This window comes from Melospiza georgiana, chromosome 22 (genome assembly GCF_028018845.1).
Source record: "Melospiza georgiana isolate bMelGeo1 chromosome 22, bMelGeo1.pri, whole genome shotgun sequence".
Taxonomy (NCBI): domain Eukaryota; kingdom Metazoa; phylum Chordata; class Aves; order Passeriformes; family Passerellidae; genus Melospiza; species Melospiza georgiana.
The window spans coordinates 5,786,528-5,806,002 of NC_080451.1; the positions used below are offsets into that span (position 1 = coordinate 5,786,528).

General features: G+C 48.9%; 1 protein-coding gene across 3 annotated transcripts in view; it reads right to left on the minus strand.

Moving 5' to 3' along the window:
* The window catches only part of EIF4G3 (eukaryotic translation initiation factor 4 gamma 3), a 146,819-nt gene that overhangs the window by 11,337 nt on the left and 116,007 nt on the right, over positions 1-19,475 (minus strand). For all 3 annotated transcript variants that reach the window (XM_058039277.1, XM_058039278.1, XM_058039279.1), the window contains 12 exons: positions 16,014-16,184; positions 14,864-15,061; positions 13,905-14,051; positions 12,614-12,850; positions 10,474-10,578; positions 8,526-8,658; positions 7,383-7,477; positions 5,732-5,825; positions 5,050-5,167; positions 3,469-3,692; positions 2,274-2,389; positions 333-505 (listed from right to left, as the gene is read on the minus strand). In XM_058039277.1, coding sequence (XP_057895260.1) covers positions 333-505; positions 2,274-2,389; positions 3,469-3,692; positions 5,050-5,167; positions 5,732-5,825; positions 7,383-7,477; positions 8,526-8,658; positions 10,474-10,578; positions 12,614-12,850; positions 13,905-14,051; positions 14,864-15,061; positions 16,014-16,184 — 1,811 coding nt within the window. The remainder of the gene's footprint in view (positions 1-332; positions 506-2,273; positions 2,390-3,468; positions 3,693-5,049; positions 5,168-5,731; positions 5,826-7,382; positions 7,478-8,525; positions 8,659-10,473; positions 10,579-12,613; positions 12,851-13,904; positions 14,052-14,863; positions 15,062-16,013; positions 16,185-19,475) is intronic.

The window sequence follows — 19,475 nt, forward strand, 5'->3', positions numbered from 1 at the left end:
CCACTTAGACTCAGGGATTTGCAAAAGTCAGACAGGGAGAAATGCAGCACAAACAGGGATCTGAGCACACACATTTAAACAGACACCTACAGATCTGCTTCAAAATGCAAGCTGATATAAATATGAACATATTTATGTTCACTAAGGCATCTGAAACACTTTAAAATATATTACAGCAATAATATTCCTTATAAATACACCCAAATGACACAGTCATTCCATAAGAACATGTGGAGAGGGCAGGGTACCAAAACAAGGTGGGAGATTTCTCTGCAGCACAGCAAGAGACACTGCAGAAAAGAATCTGTGGATTCTCTGAGCAGAATACCAACCCCTTGAAGAACTCCTGCTTGCTCAGCTTTCCTGAGTGCACCAGCTGATGTAACAACTGGCCCATGTGATCCCTGGTGATCTGGCTCCGCTCCAGCGTGGACTCCACGCCCACACGCACGAACACGGGCAGCAGGCTCTGGGCACTGAGCTCCTCCACACACTGCATGGCCTCCTGTGGAACAACACACAGAGTCACCCTCCTCTGAAAGCAGCAAACCACCCTCCTCTGAAAGCAGTAAACCACCCTCCTCTGAAAGCAGCACACACACCCTCCTCTGAAAGCAGCAAACACGTGGCACAAGAGAATTTCTTACTGTAACACCAGGGATTTTTGGTGAAATGAGGATTTAGTGAGGCTGCCAGGCAAAGTGGTTCCTAATTCACTGAGGTTCCACAGCCTCACTGAATTAGGCTGTGGAACTTCATCACATAATAGTAACAAAACCAACAGTAATAGCAATAATGGAATTTATACCACTCAGCTAATAAATCACATTCCAGGGCTGCTTGGATGGCAGGAGTTATCTTCTGGATGCCACCAAAACACTGATTACTATATCAAATATCAAGTCAAACAAAAGGTATCAGACCAGATTTGTTACTGATCTGACCAGGCACAAATGTGTGTGTTACAAACTCACAGCCCATCAAGGAGCAGAAAATAGCTGGGGAGCACTTGGAGAAGATTTCCCCTTTCTAAAGCTCCCACTTTCTGACTTGAGCATTTTGCAACCTAAACAAAGAAACACTCAGAGACTTTGAGAGCAGCTCTCAAAGTCCCACATCAAAAATCTCCATTACCATCACAAGGACCTTCCAGTGACCCTCTGGGTCCAGCCCAGAGATCTCAGTGGCCTTCCTGCTTCCTTAAGCAGTCAGAGCTTTGCTGCACCTGAGGGCACCAAGAATCCCCCAGTACCAAGTAATTCCTGATGCAAACAAACTGCTTTGATTCCATGGACTTTGAACCAGCCCTGCCCTGCCTAAAGCAATTCAGCTCCACTTCCAGCAGGCCACAGAAATACAGAAATACCCAAATTGCTGCATTTGCAAACAGGGACCTGAAGAGGCCCCTTCATCACAGGCATCCAGGGCAGCCTTTGGAGTCCATCATAAGCAGGAAAAGAGCAGAGACTCCTTGGCTCACCAGCCCCTGGGTCCCAGGCCAGCTCACTGCCAATCAGAGCAAGGTTCTTCCCCTCCAAACCAAGTATTTAATAATTAATCCCATTAACTAGATGTGAACTCTGAACAATCCATCATGAGAATATTCCTCTTTCCAATTATTAATTGGAAGTTCAATGAAATGGAAGCAGCAACTCTGCTTTTAAGGTGCCAAACCAGCAACTCCCAAGGGCTGCCATTTCAAACTTGGCAGGTTTTAAAATTTATTTCAGTGAAAGATCAAATGAAGCAGCCTTGCAGCCAATGTAACATTTCTTGCAAACTCCCTGGACGAGCTAACAACCCCATTTACAAGGGAAACAAAATTTCAACCTTTTAACTAGGAAGTGATGACAGCTGCTCAGTAATTTCCAATGTTTATTAAAAATCCTCTGGAGTGGTTTGTTCAATATTTAGTATTGCTTTATCTGCCTCCAGATCAGAACAGCACATGCTTTGATAACTAAATGAAAACCTCTGTTTATTTTCCCACTAGCTTTTCTGCTTCCAAAATTGCTGGTATTATGGAGCTGCTCAGTGATTCATGACAGATACACATCCATCCTGCTACTTAAAACACACAGCCTGGGCTGTTCTTCCTATTTCCAGCAGGGCACAAAACAAGCTTGGGAGACAGACAAGTGTCCTGAAAGTGCCCCTGGAGCTGCTGCTGGGTTCTGTCTGTGGGCTGGGTGCTCACAGAGACACATCCTGGACAGAAACCACAGAGATGTCCCTCAGAGATGTCTGTTAAGTGAGGTTTTCATCTTGCTTACCTTAAAATCATTAATATGCAAGAACTCATCAATGATAGATTTGCATTTTCTCTCTATTTCCTCCTCTGATAGTGAAGGCTTTTCCTGCACTGGAGCTGGGGGAACTTCTGGCTTGGCTGGTGGAAATACAACAACAAAAAAATGTTTGGAAAAGGAAAATCAGCATTTCAGAGATGACATTCTGAGAACTGAAGTCCCTAGGGCAGGTGTGTCCCCTGTCCCATCCTCAGGTTCTTTGATGGGGCTCGGAGCAACCTGGGAGAGATGAAAGGTGTCCCTGCCCACAGCAGGGGCTGGAACTGGATGAGCTTTAGGGTTCCTTCCAACTCAAACCATTCTGGGATTCTGGGATTCTTTCCTGGCTACTTTCCCCTCATATGAACTCCCAATATTTCTGTAAGTTGACCTTGCAGGATCACAGCTGGCAGTGGCACAGGTCAAACACCTTCAAAGCTCTGCACGAACATTAAATAATTAAATGGGAGCTGCTGCAGCAAAGTTAAAATGTGCTGACTGAGATGGGCAGCAGCTCAAGGCAATCTCCCAAAACCCCATGGACTGTCTAGAACATCCTAAAGCTTCAGGACAAGCCTGTGCTGTGGCAGTTGAGGTGTTTCCCTCACTGCAGCAGTTTCCAGATGTTTCCCAGGGAAGGAGCTGAGTGTTGTCCTTACTGCAAAGGTTCTGTCCCCTTAAGTGTCACATTTTCCAGCTAACAGAGCAGCCCAGGCTGGCAGGAGGGAAAAGCAGGAGCTGCAGGGCTGACAAGGTGACAGACAGGTCACCCTGGTGGGTGGCACCCTCCTGCTGCACCAGGGCTGGCTGGAAGGAGGGCTGGCAACAACAAGGTGCTAAAAAGCTGCTGTGCACCATCTGACCCAAATCCCTGCCCTGGGGAATCCTTGAAAAGGGCAGATATGGCATTCCTGAAGAAGTGACACTGATTTGGGGACAGGGACAGGATCAAACAGGGCAGTCAATGCCATGGGTGGTGCTGTGCTGGCACCTGCAGCCTCTCAGCCCTGCTGGATCCCACAGAGGAGCTGCAGAGAGGAGTGAGGCCCAGGCCTGCCTGGCTCAGCTGGGTCACCCAGCTCTGGGAGGTGCATCTGTCACTGCCCTGCACGGACAGACACCTGTCCCTGCTCCTGACAGGTTCTCCTTGTGCCATCCACACATGCAGAGGAGCCCTCACCAGGTTCCTTGGCTTTGTTCCTCTCGGCCTCGGTGCTGTTCCTGTCCATCTCCATGGCTCCTGTCAGCTGCTTCACCGTCTCCAGCATCTCCCTGCGCTGCTCCTCCTGGGCCTGGTTGTCCAGCAGCAGCTCCTTGCTGCTGCTGCCCCTCAGGAAGGTGTTGGGCCGGGCCAGGGAGGGTGGCAGAGCTTTGTCATTCTTCTCCCTGCCCGTGCTCCCACGACTGCCAAACAAAAACACAAAATGCAGCTCAGGGGTGAGGAGAGGGACTCCGGGGCTTCACTGCAGGGAAAAACACCTCCCAAGCCCTGCAGGATTGCTGGCTCTGTTTCTGACAGAGAATTTGCAGGATTGCTGGATTGTTGGCTCTGTTTCTTACAGCTGTAGCCACAACCAAAATGAACTCAATTTCAGAGATGCACAAACACAAATACCCAGAGTGGACAGGAACAGCCAATGCTTCCTAGAGAATATATGGAAAAGCACAGCTCTACAGCACCCATTTTATAATGGAATAGTGAATTTTATAACACATGGACTCTGTTTCCCTTTGAAATGGTGTGGGAGCTTTAAATTAGATGCAACAAAGGAATTCCTCCCTGGCAGGGTGGGCAGGCCCTGGCACAGGTGCCCAGAGCAGCAGGGGCTGCCCCTGGATCCCTGGCAGTGCCCAAGGCCAGGTTGGACAGGGCTGGGAGCACCTGGGACACTGGAAGGTGTCCCTGCCATGGCAGGGGGTGGGAATGGGTGATCTCTCAGCTCTCTCCACCCCAAAACATTTTGTGATTCCTTGAGAGTTGTATTTTTTACCCATAAATTAAAAAATACCTCCCAAAGAGTGAAGGCTCCCAGTAACAGGTGACAATTATCTGTCCTATTAATTACTGTGTTAATGAGTAAGATGGGCAAATTGAAACCATAATGGAATAAGCCCGAGCTTTACTTGAAATAGGAGGGAAAACATTGGAGGCACAACCCAGGAAAACACTTCAGCAGCTTGTGTGCACTGAAAGGAAGACCCAGTGACATTTTAAATGAACTGTACATTTATAAACCACGTCTAGAGTCAATAAATTATTGAGGGTTAATACATGTTTCATGCTCCACGCTGGAGTGGCTGCAGCCCTGAAGGAGCTGGAGTGAGAGAGAGGCTCTGGAGTTTTTTGTTGGATGTGGGAGCATGGGCAGGTCACAGCTGCTGGGAAGGGTCAGACATGGTTTAATGCTGCATTTCTGCCAGGTTTTAGGTGTGTTTATCTGGATAAATAAACCTACTGACCTGGCTGAATTCACAGCCATTAAATCCAACCTATTTATTACTACATTTTATCTGAAGAGTTTTTAAAATGTTAAACACAACCACCCTTGGCTGAAGGGTGAAGCGGAAACTAAAACATTAATCAAAACGGTTTTAAAAATTAATTCCACCTCCCTCTCCTATGATATTATAAAATACAGGCATGTTGGAAGCTAACTCAGAGTGGGAAAAGGACCCAGCCATTCCTGGAAAAGCAAGGAATTCTCTTTTTTCTGAGTGCTGGTGCAAAGGGCAGCATGAGGAGTGATGGAGTGACACTCACCTCGTTAAGGCCCTGCGAGATTCTAGTTCTGAAGATGCAGATGAGGCAGATACTGGGGACACTGGAGGCTGCAGGGCAGAAAATCTGTTCAGACTTGTGGCACTTGGTCGCAAGGAGTCTGGAGATGGTGGAGACAACACAGAGCAGAGCAACAAGGTCAGGAGCTGCTGAGAGCTCAGCACCACAGAGCAGCTCAGCCCAGCCACAGGGACAGAACTGCAGGGAAAGGCTGGGCCTGCCCCACCTCAACCCTTCCTGCCAGGAGGTCACACAGAGGGGACAGAGGGGAGCCCTCACTGGGGACAGCTCTGATCCCTGCCTGTGAGCAGGGACAGCACCCAGGGAAGGGCTGGGGCTGGCCCAGGGGGCTTTGGGTTGGAGATCAGCAAAGGCTCTTCCCCAGAGGGTGCTGGCACTGCCCAGGCTGCCCAGGGAATGGGCACAGCCCTGCCAGAGCTCCAGAGGGTTTGGACAGGCTGGGATTGTTGGGGTGTCTGTGCAGGGCCAGGGGTTGGGTTTGATCCCTGTGGGTCCCTTCCTGCTCAGGACACTCCATGACTCTGTGAACCCCACCCAAAGGTGCTCTGTGAATCTCTGTGAATCCCACCCAAAGGTGCTCTGTGAACCCACCCAAAGCTGCTCTTTAGCAGCAAACCCAGGGTGAGGGTCCATCCTCACTTACCCATCTCGCTTGCCTTGGCTCCACCACTGCTGCCCTTCCCCCAGCTGCCCAACTGGGCTTTAGGCACGAGCTGAATCTTCTCATCTATTGTGGGCTGTAGAACACACCAAGAGGTACAGTTACAAGGGCAAATCCTACAGTGTAATGATAAATGGGAGATTTCTTGGCAATAATCCCAGTCTTGTGAACATCAAAATACACTTCACATATTTCTGGAAGAGTAAACTGTGGCCCAAGACAGGGCACACAAACAACAAAGGGCATCACAAAGATGATGTGATCTCTTCCAAATGTCAATGAGACATTGACAGTGAGCAGGAGCTTCTTTTTATTGGAAATTCTGAAGCTCAGCAAAGTGGAAAAGCTCAGTAAATCCATATTTGAAAGATGTTCAGTTTGTTTCTGATGTTTAAACCAGATTCACTGTCCATCAACTCTCCAGTCATGGCTTTGGGGGGGATCTGCAGGACAACAAACAATCCAGAGGGCAAAGGATGACAACAGGTGGCAGAACTTGGAGGAAGAGGTGTCTGGCAAGAAGAGAATATTGATTTTACAATGTTCAGTGGGAGAGTTTATTGACAAGGAGGTTGTGACCTCGCAGATCTCAGGGGAGCTCCTGTCTCATTCCAAAGCAGCTGCTGTGGAACCAGCTCCATTTGTTTGGAGCAGAGGAGGAGGGCTCTTCCCAGGTGAGCTGTAAGCCCAGGCAGAGGGAGGCTGAACCTCTCCTGCCAATGAAGTTTTGGAAGTTTTTTTATGACTTTCAGAAGGAACAAACTGATTGGATTTGCAGAGGGGCTGCAGTCTGTCCAGGTCCTGCTGTACAGCTCTCCAAGAATCCAGGCACTGAGTGTAAAAATCCAGGGCAAGTGACATTAAGTGGGACAAGGGAATATTTAGGAGTCAATGATTTATGCAAAGGCCAGACTCCTCCTTGGCAAAATAACCCAGAGCTGTTCTGAACTTCAACAAAGGAGAAATCTCCAACTTGCCCAACCTGCAGCCTGGAAAATTGTCCCAAATTCACCAGTTTACTGGAGAAATAACAGGAGGATATTAATCTGGAGGATGACCATGAGAGTTTATCACATACTGGGGGATGCAACCATGCCACAAAGTTGAGAAACCTCTAAAGCAGACACAGCTCTCTCCATTCTACTGGAGCACCCTAAGTCTGGAGTGCTGCTGTTTGTGACACATCAAAATGGATGTGGCCTCCCTGTTTTACTGAGGAGCAGCATCAGATGAGGGTCTCAAGAACTTGGGGCAGCCAAGGATTTCCAGCAGGTGTTTGAGACCCCCAGGGGATGTGTTTGAGACTCCCAGGTGATGTGTTTGAGACCTGTGGAACATGGGGGCTGTGCTGCTGTCACACAATACCTTGGCTCACATTTTCATCACTGAATAAAATGCAGATTTTTTGACTGTGAGAGCTTCTGGAGCTCAAAAGGACACTGTGAACCTGAGAAAGAAGGTCTGCACACTCCTTTCCCTCAGGACAAAACAGGAACATCCAGAAGAAAATGCAGCTTGATTTACACCCAGTATTAACTCTGAGGATTGAAGTTTTGACCTGCACACACCATCCTGGTTCTTCCTGGACTAACAGATGTTTTATTGCCCTGAAGGAGGCTGTGCTGGCACCTACCTTGGTGATTTTAAGGAACTTGGTGGGGTCCAGCACTCTGCTGTTCTTTGCCCCCTGCACAGTGTTCCAGCCGCCTTCATCGACCCGTGGGACACCTGAGGGGACAAACAGAGCCATGTTTGGCTCAGCTCAGCCCAGCTCAGCTCAGATCAGCTCAGCCCAGCCCAGCCCATTGCTGGGTCCTGCTTGGGAGCCTCCCTGCCCCTGCCTGCCTGTGCCCTCACACCCCAGCCTGCACAGAACAGCTCTCGCTCCTCCAGGGGCTGTTTTTGGAAGGGATGGCTCCTGGCAGGATTTCTCTGCATTCAGGAGCTCACAGGAGCAGGTGAGGTGAGAGCCTCCCCTGACCAGAGCCTCACTCACCCCACAATTCCTGCAGCACTTGGCTGGTCTGACACAGAGCCCCTCAGGCACTCCCAGGTCCCTCACCTTCTCCTGGTGTCACTTTTAGGATAATTAAAGTCTACATGGATTTTTTTTCCATCCTGTTTTCAAAGCACTTTCATTTGACAATCCTTAGAGAATTTCCCAATCCCTAAAGAATCCCTATAATCCCTCTCTCCTTGCCCTGCTCTGTCCCACTCTTCATTTTCCCAGTCACTTCAACTTCATCTTCAGACAGTGCCCTGAGGGCCAGGAGCAGTTTAAGGTGACACCAAGACATTCCCTCATACAGAGTCAGCACCTCACGGCTTTAACAACTGAAGACAACATGGTTACTCCTGAAATGAGATGTTTTTCTCTTGAAATGAGATTTTTTTTCTCTTGAAATGAGATGTTTTTCTCTTGGAATGAGACTCTGCAGTGCATGAGAATGGATGGCAAATCTGACTTCTATATAATAACTTGTTAGAACAGATTTCTGGCAGCCTGTCACAAAATCCAACATGGTTTGTGGAATGGAATGTGTAAGCACTGTTGGCCTGTGGTTGGTTATTGTCACCCATGAGATTTGCCCCTGAAAATCCCCACAGCCACTCCATGGCAGATCTGCTCCTTTTCCCGCCTCTGACATACCAGGCCCCAATTTCCTTTGCTCATTACACATAGCAAAAAAAACCTCACAATTTTTTTTCCTTTTATGTGGATTCCCTCTAAGGGCACTGGATGTGAAATGAGCAGCCAACGTGGCTTTTACTTTACCTGGTCTCCTCTTGTCTTTGGTCATGAGTTGTTGCACCTTCCTCTGTTCTTCCTGCTCTTCAATCTTGGCTTCTTTATGGATCTGCTCGATGGTCTTGGGGCCCTGGTCTGCTCTCCGTGACACCCAGTTGCACTGGGGAAGAAACAAAAAAAACAAATGTGCTCAGGGAAACTTCCAGAGGAGCATCAAACATGGGGAGTCTGAATATTGGGAACAAGGCCTCATCCTCCCACCCTTGTCATGCCTTAAGAGGGCTGGAGAAAACCCTGTGGAGCTGGGACACATTATGGACATGGTTATGGGCATGGTTATGGACACATGGGCATGGTTATGGACACATTATGGACATGGGTATGGACTTGGTTATGGTTATGGACATGGTTATGGACACATGGACATGGTTATGGACACATTATGGACATGGTTATGGACACATGATGGACACATTATGGACATGGTTTTGGATATGCTTATGGACATGGGTATGGAATTGGGTTACGGACACATTATGGACATGGTTATGGAACTGGGTTATGGACACAGGACATAGTTATGGACTTGGTTATGGACACATGATGGACACATGGTTATGGACACACTATGGACATGGTTATGGACATGGTTATGGACACATGATGGACATGGTTATGGGTATGGACACATGATGGACATGGTTATGGACACATGATGGACATGGTTATGGACTTGGTTATGGACACATGATGGACACATGATGGACATGGTTATGGACATGGTTATGGACACATGATGGACATGGTTATGGACACATGATGGACACATGATGGACATGGTTATGGACATGGTTATGGACACATGATGGACATGGTTATGGACACACTATGGACATGGTTATCCCAGCACCCCAGAGCAGAGCCTTGCACTCAGGTACAAGGACTCCAGCCAAGACCTGACTGAATTCATTAATCCCCAGCCTGCACATTCCCAGCTTCTCTTTCAAGGCTCAGAGGAAAGAGAAAAGCTATCACTCTCTGTTTATGACTGATAGTCTTTGTGGGAGCCTCTCCTCCAAGCTGGAGGGAAGAAATGAAAATAAAAAAAAAGAAGTGACTGATTTTAAGTGGAGACAGTGCTCTGCACTCCAGGAATGGTGATGGCTGACACAGGGATCCTGCAGAGAGGAGCAGCTGTCACTCCAAAAACACTTTCCTTGCTTGATGTGTCTTTTCAGCCATGAAGTGCCCAGACCCCTCCAGCCCTGGAATGACCACACTGTCCCTTATCTTGCTGCAGCTCTTGGGGTAATTACCTCTACCTGCAGCCAAGATGGTCACTTCAGCCTCCACACAACCCAGACCAGCTCCCCTGGAGGGGAATTACAGCTGCTGGGAAGGTTTGTTCCACCCAAGGTCACATCTTCACCTGCACAGTGTGGGGACCCCCAGCACCCCAGGTGTGCTGACCATGGCACCAGGACAACATGGAGACATCTGGCTTTGGACAGCCAGACCTGGGGGAGAAGGGAACAGATCTCCCCCTAACACCCCACTAGAGCTGTGAATCCCTGCTCTTGCATGAGAGCTTATCCAGCCTGGATGTGGAAGGGAACATGACAGACTGGCATGGGAGCTGCAGGACAGAGGGCCCCAGGGAGAGCTCAGAGCCCTACCAGGGCCTAAAGGGGCTCCAGGAGAGCTGGAGAGGGGCTGGGGACACAGGGAATGGCTTCCCACTGCAAGAGGGCAGGGTCAGATGGGATTTTGAGAATTAGGAATTGTTCCCTGTGAGGATGGGCAGCCCTGGCACAGGGTGCCCACAGCAGCTGTGGCTGCCCCTGGATCCCTGGCAGTGCCCAAGGCCAGGCTGGACAGGGCTGGGGCAGTGGAATGAGATGATCCTTGAGGTTCCTTCCAAGCCAGACCAGCCACCCATGATTTCACACTTCTACTCACTGGAGCTGGCACCTACCAGCCTTAGGTCTATTACATCCTGAAGCATGAACCGAATCCTTGAGGAAGTTTTCCTCTCTTTCACAATCTTCTCCATCTGATTAAAATACTGGTCCATGCGGGGCTAGACAAGAAAAAACATCAGCAGCACCATCAGTTGTGGAGGAAAATGAAAACATTCCCTGGAGAGGCACCCAGCAGGTTCTGCACTCTGGGATTTCTGTGCTGGAAACATCAGGGCTGCTCCCCAGAGAGGTGAGTGCTGGGTCCTGTACACTCCTCCAGGGTGGATTTGAGGGTGCACAGGGCAGCACCTGCAGGAGATGAAGCACAATTCTGCAGGCACACACTTCTCTGGGTTTTTAATTACATTTTCTCTGGGTTTTTAATTACACAAACCATCTACACCCTCTGCACGTACATCATAAACATTATATCCATTAAAAATATATCTCAATCTGAGCTCCCAGATTGATATATCAATCAAATATCTCAAATTTGGAAGATCCAAATCAGCTGTGTGCTCACCTCAGCCCAAGAAAAACTGGCTCAGGAAACAAAATGGGTACAAAACCAGCCTAAGACACATCATTCCATGGTTTATTCCCTGAGCTGAGCCAGGCCAGACTGAGCAGCAGCTCTGGGTCTCTCTGCAAGAACAGTTTAATGGGCTTGGCTGGGGGAAAAACCCCACAAACTCCTCATCCAGAAAATTGTGATGTGGTGGAATCCCAATAGGTTCACACTAAGACATGAATTGGGATCAGCAGAGAAGCTCCTGTTAGGTCTAAATTTGGCTCACCAAGCTCTAAAAAGGCTTTTTCTCAAATCAAGCCTTCTGGTTGTTTCAAACAAGAGTTTAAGAGCAGTTTTCTACCATGTTTCCAACTCTCTTCACTGAAAACCAGCTAAATCGTTGTTCTTGTAGTTAAAGAAACAAGAAAAAATCCATTAAGATTTGTGTCTGGCCTTGCCTTGGAAACTTCCAGTTGTTATTTCCAAAGTTAGGCATGATGGGGAAATATTTCCAATGGACTTTGTTTAGAAGTTTTAATTAAAACTATGACTAACAGTTCAGTTTCAATAAAAACACATAATAAAATGTCTACCCCATTAAGAAGGATTCTGTCAGTACTGACAGAAATAACCAATCCCAAGGGCAGGACAGAGACCTCTGGAATTGCTCCCTTGCCCTGCCATGCCCCAGCTCGAGGGGGCAGAACCAGCAGAGCACCAACATGTTGCTTTTAGAGTGCTCCAAAAATCCAAACCAGCACTCAGGCCTCATCCAGCCTGGAAGTCAGACCTGGTTTTCCTCCCAAAGCACACAGAGAAACTGAATCTCACTCACAGCACAGGGACTGCTGATAAACCCTGCTGGTTTGGTCACTGCTCACAGAACAGCCTGGGAAATTCCTTCCCCTGAGGCTCAGGGCTGATCTGCTGCAATCCCTGAGATGCTGAGTGCAGAGGGAACTCCCTGCCCGGGGCAGCTGAACACAATTAGCTCTGTTTGTTTCCAGAGCCCAGTCCCACTGATTCCTGGCAAAAGCCTCGAGTTGTTCATCCCAAGGCTGGTTTTTGTGAAGGAGCAGCAGAGTGTCTGTGCCAAGAGAAGCTCTTGGAGTGCTCTGTGCTGCAGATATATTTGCTGGAAAAGGGAGAAGGAGGATGCAGAACAGCTGCCACATCCCAGCACATCTGGAGACAAGGATGACACAAAACACAGGCACCCCCAAGGTTCAGGTGGGGTTTGGACTGGTTAATGAGGGTGTTGCAGATTTAACCTGAACAAGACATTTCACGGTGGCTTTTGTAGGTAACATAAACCTTGACCTGGAAATGTTTTGGGAGCTACAAAGGAAGAGGGACATTCAACTTGGAAAAAGGAAACGTTGAGCATTTCTGGGCTGTGTGTTTGGATAAAATCTTTGGAAATAACAACTGGAGAACACAGCTGAAAACGATACAGAATCTATGACAGAGCAGGGAGCGAGGCCAGGTCATGACGAAACATCCACAGAGGAGTGGATGATTTCCTCATGCCATATGGAAATTCCTGAAGAAAAAACAAATCTTCAAACAAAAACACTCCACACCCATTTTTCCAGCTCTGCTCTCCCAGAGAACCTCATCCCTCACTCCCATTCCTGCCCCACCTTTGCCTTCTCAAAGTCCAGGTCCTTGCCAATGGTCGTGAGCAGGCGGCAAAGGCACTCGAGGGACTCCTCGTCGTGGTTCTTCAGCAGCTTCACCACGCAGTCGTGCATGATGGCCTCAGTCAGCATCTTCAGCTTGAAGAGTTCACCGATGAATTTGATGTTCCCGATGGATCTCCGCCGGGCTTTGTCCTTGGCCTCCTCCAGCTCGTCGTGGAGCCGTGTCTTCTCCTCTGGCTGCAAAACAGGAAAACAGCTCTGCAAAACCACATTCCCAGTGCACAGAACTCTGTGAAAGATCCAGTTTTATGAAGAGGATCTTCATATGAAATTGAGACAAAAAAGAGGAAGCTGACTGAGTAGCAGTCACATATATTTGGTATTATGAGATATTTTAAAAACTCTCATCCCTTGGTCACTTTTATTACAAAGGTAGATTATATATGGATTTATGTTGGACTCAAGCTTGGGAGCAGCCACAGGTTTGGTGGTGGGGATGTTCAGCAGCTTCTGGGCATAATTCTCATATGGAGGAAGGCTAAATGACAATTATCTCCTGGTTTCCTTGTACAGGGATGAGGGAGGCCTTCAGCCTTCTGTCTCAAGTTCCATTAGGCTAAAACCTTCATGAATTTTTGTTGAAGAACTTTGCAGTTAAGCACAAGTGGTCACCTCCTCCCTACCCTCCCTTCTGCTTTCATAGACACTGTTCTCTCTTTTACTCCTAAAGCCCAGAAAGATGCTGGGATAAACCTGTGACGGTGCTCACAGGGGTCTCAGGTTGAGGGAAGAGATGAGGATCTGACTCCGTTTCAGAAGGCTGATTTATTATTTTATAATATATATTACATTAAAACTATACTAAAAGAATAGAAGAAAGGATTTCATCACAAGGCTAGCTAAGAATAGAAAAAGAAGGAATCATAACAAAGGTTTGTGTCTCGGACAGAGAGTCTCAGCCAGCTGACTGTGATTGGCCATTAATTAGAAACAACCAACATGGGCCAATCCCAGATGCACCTGTTGCATTCCACAGCAGCAGATAATCAATGTTTACATTTTGTTCCTGAGGCCTCTCAGCTTCTCAGGAGGAACAATCCTAAGGGAAGGATTTTTCATAAAAATGTCTGTGACATAAACCCACTGTCAAGGCAAGTATTTTTTATTATGCTCAGACAAAGTGACAGAATAAAAGTCTCAACTCCAAAATCCCCCCAAATTAACTGCTGTTTCAAAAGGAAATAATTTTCTGAGGGAGCTCTGAGAACTTAGGGAGAAAAACACCACTTACAGTGGTGGCAGCTTCGAGTTCCTTCTGCTTCTTTTCAAAGACATCATCGTCAGCCTTGTCCTTTTCAAATTCCTTCTGGCAGCGATTTAACAGCAACTTACGGAAATTTACTGTGCTCCCAGGTTTGTCTGCCATGGGCACTTTCAGCTGGAGTGAGAAGGAAAAAAACATCAGCAGAAATAGGGATAAACTCCACAGAGGAGGGGTCATCCATAACAATTTATTTTGCTCTTCATGTTGAGCTGCACGGCTCTGCAAGGCTGTGAAAGTAAAGCCTCACATCAGGATTATCAGTGGAGTTTCACATTGCAGATGTAAAGTCACACTCCAAACTTGGCTGACACCACCTCTGCCCGGGGATGAATTACATTTCCATCCGTATGATCCCTTAAAAACACCCTCTGCTTGAAAACACTCCTGTTCTGTGCTGGGGGCTTAAGCCATATTCCTTCCCTAGGGAAGGAGGGAAAAAGGGGCTCTTTTGTCCCAAATTCACCATCTGAGAATTATCTGTGCAAAGCCTGGCTCATCCTGGGCTCCTTTGGAACTGACAGACACAGAAGGGTGGGCAGGCCCTGGCACAGGGTGCCCAGAGCAGCTGTGGTTTCCCACCCCAGAAGTGTCCAAGGCCTGTTTGGATGAGGCTTGGATCAACCTGGGATGGTGGAAGTTGTCCCTGCCCATGGCAGGGGGTGGAATGAGAAGAGCTCTAAGCTCCCTTTCCTGCCTATGCTGTTCCACGCTTCTGTGATTCCATGAACTTCCCAGACTCATCTTGCAACCAGGTGGAGCAAGGAGTCCTCAACTCCCAACAACTGCTCCAAATCCCTCTCCCTTGGGCCTGGCCAACAAAAAAACTCCACATTAATTATTCCCACTCACACTCAGGAGCTACCACTCTGCTCTCTGCAGTTTCTGTGGCTGCCCCTGAGCCCAGGGCAGCTCCTGTCTCCTCTTACCGTCACCAGGCAGCGGCACATGTTGGCGTAGGCCACGGAGAAGCTGGGCTCGTCGATGGCCTTCTCAAAGACCAGGTCAATGACTCCCTTCAGCCTCTCCTCCGTGTCCACCGTCAGGTCTGTCACCTGCTTCATCAGCTGGTTGAACATCTGGGGGGTCAGCTTGTTCAAGATGCTTCGTACCTTGCGGAACAGCTCCTGAGGGACACAAACGCCGCAGGCTCAGCACAGCTGGTGCAGGTGGAGCTCAGGAAGGAGCCTGGATGCTTCCCACAGGGGAATGGAGACACCCTGGAGGAATGGCTGGGAACCTGTGACACACCACAGGTTTCTGCACAGCCCAACCCCACTCCTCACTTGGATACCAAAGACCAAGACTACAGGGAGGAGTTCTGGGAACACCCAAGGGCTTTTGTCAAGTGCAACAAATCCCTTCCTCTCAGAAATACTCTTCTTTATATCAGTTTAATCCATGAGATATAAATTAACAGGGAGTGGCCTCTGTCTCCTTCAGCCAGAGGTAACCAACCTCTGCTATAATTCACTTGAAGGTATTTATTTTTCCCTATCCAGGATGATAATGAGGCCAACAATGCCACCATTAGCTCCAAGAACAGAATTCCAGTGTCCTTCAAGACCATTCCAACTTGTCCTACAAATTACAAGCTTGGCCACCAGACAAACACCTCCTCCCAGAGCAAGTGCCCCGTGGAGGAGAGGAGGGGGAGAAGGACAGAGGCAGCTCCAGACAGCACTGCTGGGCTGGGCAGGACCAACTGAGGGATTTCACAGAGGAACCTCAGTCTTGCTGAGGATTCAGGGAAGAAATGTGGTCTAAAAGGAGATGAAAACCAAGTTCTGTGCTGGGAACGTAATGCTCTTTGCTTTAGAACAGAGACAGAAATATTCCAGTAAAACAGCAGTAGGGAAGCAATCCTGCAAGAGAGACAGGAGCTTGTGTGGTGTTCTCTGCTTAATATACAGGACTGGCATTTAAACAAGAATAAACATACAAAAATACCATCAGATAGGGGAAAACTGGGATTCCAACTGGAATGCATTGCCCTTTTTCACTGTCTGATACAAAAGGGAAGACAACTTTCCATTACCTGGGGCAGCTGATGCACCTCAGACCTGCTGATGCTCTCACCTGGGTTTTGACATTTTCTGGGTCCTCAGTTTGGTTTTCCCTCTTCAGGCTCGGCTTCCAGGCGTTCTCTGCCTTCTTCAGGTGCACATCCTCCTTCACACACACAGTGATGATCTTCCTGGGCTCCCTCCTCTGGCCAGGCTGAGATCTCCTCGGTCCAACATTCAACAACTAGGACAAAAACATTCCTTATTATATCCCACTTGAGGCTGGGTAACACATCCAGGGCAAGCACCAACACCCACTGACGGCACTGCTGAGCACCAGCACGTCCTGCTGGGACACCAGGAGTCCCTGTGACCCAGCACTGCTCCAGGCTGCTCACAGGGAACATGGAGACACCCAACACATTCCTCTGGGCAGCTCCTCCCAACAGAGAGATTGGGTTTGACTCTGCCTACACAACCTACATAACCCAGCTGTGCTCTGGGTGCTGCTACAGGGGGCAGAACTGACCCCAACTGGCCAAAAATGCCTTTTGGGATCAGAAACTGCATAACTGAGGCATCACAGCAAGGTGTGCAAGAATTCAGCCCTTACAGGTGTATTTCATGCCATCCCAAGCACTTAGACAATGAGAAACTGGCAGCTCTGCCAGAAATGTTGTTTTACTGGGGACTGCTTCCAACAAAGCCATTTTGAGATGGGAATTACATAAAACACAGTGAAGGAGTATCACTGCAACTCCTGGGCATGAAAAATATGGATCCTAACAGATATGGGACAAACTCTGGGTGGTTTCACAGAAGAAAGGGAATCAGGGTGCTTTGGAACTTCCTGAGCACCTCTGCAATCCTGTGTGCTGTGATGCTCCTCCTGAACAGGCACAAGACCTGCCACAGCTGGGGAGTGTTTCACCACATGTACAAGTGGTGGGGCACAAGACACCCCCAAACCTCCTCTCCACCATCTGATTAAGGGCTAAAGGTACCAGGTGCTACTGGGAGGCTGCTCTTCCCCCATGCTCCTTCACTGGTCTGAACTCATTTATCACAAATTGTCAACCTCAAGTACAAATTAAAGCAGCAAAACTCCATTATCAAACCTGGTCCTTCCCACAGCAGTAATTAATCTGCTCAGCAGCCACTCATGGAAGATGGGCCATTTCAAAGACTGCTTTGTTCAACAAAGGGATTCAACAAGCATCAAAAAGGCCACTGCAGTTACTTGAAGAGCCTCAGTGAATAGGAGGAAAGAGCTCTTGGCTGGTGCCTCTTATGTCATACATCAGCCACAAACCTGGATTTGTAGTTATTGAAAGGCAAAATTCTTCTCAAAGGCAGGAGGGAGTTGAACCACTTGCCTTTGACAAGGTAAATGTGTGCAGGATCACCAGCAGGGCTGGAGCTCTGGTTTGGGATAACAGCAGCAGAGGAAGATGTTGTCAGAAGACAACACCTCACCCTGAGGAGTGACTGCTCCCATGGTGCCTGGGAGAGGGCTCCAAGGGCCAGGGTGTCACTGGGCTCCCCCCAGCTTACAAAGACCCCTGTTCACATCCCCTGCCACGCACAGAAATAGCCCAGCAGATTATTCCAACTGCACAGGGCACAAGGCCCATGAATGCTGTAATCACAGAATCTTTTATCTTGGAAAAGAGCTCCAAGATCATCAAGTCCAACCACTTGTAGCACAACCACACCAGCTGATCATTGTTGACTCCTCACTGATCACTCCTGAGGAGTCAACAGTGGAACAGGGAGCCTTGAGGAGTTTCTGTGTGTCAGACACCTTCCTAGAGCAGACACTGATCCCTCCTGTGCCCCACCCTGAGCCCTGAGTGACACCAGTGTGGCTCAGCAAGGCCTGGCAGCAGCCCTGCCTTCACCCAGCACCTCTGGTGTTACACAGCTCTGCTGCCCAGGCTCTGACCACGCTGCCCACGTGCAGAGAAGAGACTTCCCTCCAGCTGAAGGAGCAGACAATGGTGTCACAGAAACTGACTGGGCACAGCCACGTGTGCCAGAGCTCAGCACACATCTCCTGCCCACAGACAGCTCTGGAATCAGAGCCAGGCTGCAGCGTGCCCTGAAACCCCAAACCTTTGAGCTCATCCCCCCCAGAACAGGGGCAAAGCCAAGGAGAGGTGACCTGCAGCCACCCCATGTCCTGCAGAGGCAGCTCTGGTGTGAAGGACCCCCCAGACACTCCAGGCTGTGACACACGGGCACGGAGTCGCAGAGGCGGCGCTTCCTCGGGCACGGGTCCATGCAAAGGCTCCTGTGCAGCAAACACCCACCCACCCCTGAGGGAGGTGACTCCCTTGGACAACTGAGGGGTGCACAGAGCCCCAGTGTGTCACATGTCACCTCCTCACATCCAGCTGCCTTTGAGCCCTTTCAAGCATCAACACAACGACGATTTTCTTTGATATGGTATGTTTTTAATATCTGTGAATAAACTCAGTTCAAACTGTGTGATTAGGTTTTTAATCAGTGAATAGAAGCTTCCTTTGAAGATGTAATAACAAATTAGAAGGATCTAACTTTTAAGAGAAATGGTCTAGGGGTCTGGGGTTTTTGGCTCCAGATTTCTACAGCAACTTCAAGAGGTGCCTGAGCTCAGGCCTGGCTTCCTGTAAATAATGATGGTTCTGGAGCATGGGACAAGTACCAGGTGCTCCTGCATTAATCTGAATGACCTCTTTTCCAGAGGAAGACACAGGGAAGGAAAGCAGGAAGACAAAGGTACAAGACTCCTGCAGAGGAGCCAAAGGCTCACAGCAGCACAGACTGGCCTGGTGCTCCCACCCAGGCTGCAAGTCATGGAAATACTTTAGAAACCATCCAAGGAATTAAGGAAGTGCTTCTCTCTCTATAAGAGGCTTTGAATGCAGACAGTGAAATTGATCTTCCATGGTGGGAGGGGTTGTTCCTCCCAGGAACAGGAACTGAGGTGATTTCAGTTTCCATCACCTCTCAGGAAGGACAAAGCCAACGCAGCCTGTGCACCGACAGACCCGTCTGCTCCAGCCCCACATCTCTGAGTTTGCATCTCCTCGCCTGCCACGCTCACCTAACCCTGCCTACACCACAGAGCCTTCCCAGCTGCACCCTGTCCTGTGCAGCTCCACCCCACTGTCTGACACAACACTGGTTAGTGGCAGAGACAGTCATAAAAAACACGTTCAAGCAAAAAGAGGGAAACAAAGACAAAAGCCAAAGAAGCGAAACAAAAGACGCTCAACGTGCCGGAAGCGGTTAGCGCTGAGCTGCTCCACGTTACTGGGGCAAGGAAGAGGCAGTGGATGGATGGTTGATGGCATGGCCTGTGCACAGGTGGGATGGCTGGGGACAGGCAGCACACGCAGGGGTGGCCATGCTCACGAGAGGGAACGTCTGCCACTGCTGGGCTCAGAACCCTCTGATCCTACAACCGCCGGCGTCGAGGACAGGCTGGTTAAACCACGGCACCTTCCAGCCCTCCTCCAGAACAAGGCAAGGAGAGGCTCTGCTCTGCAAA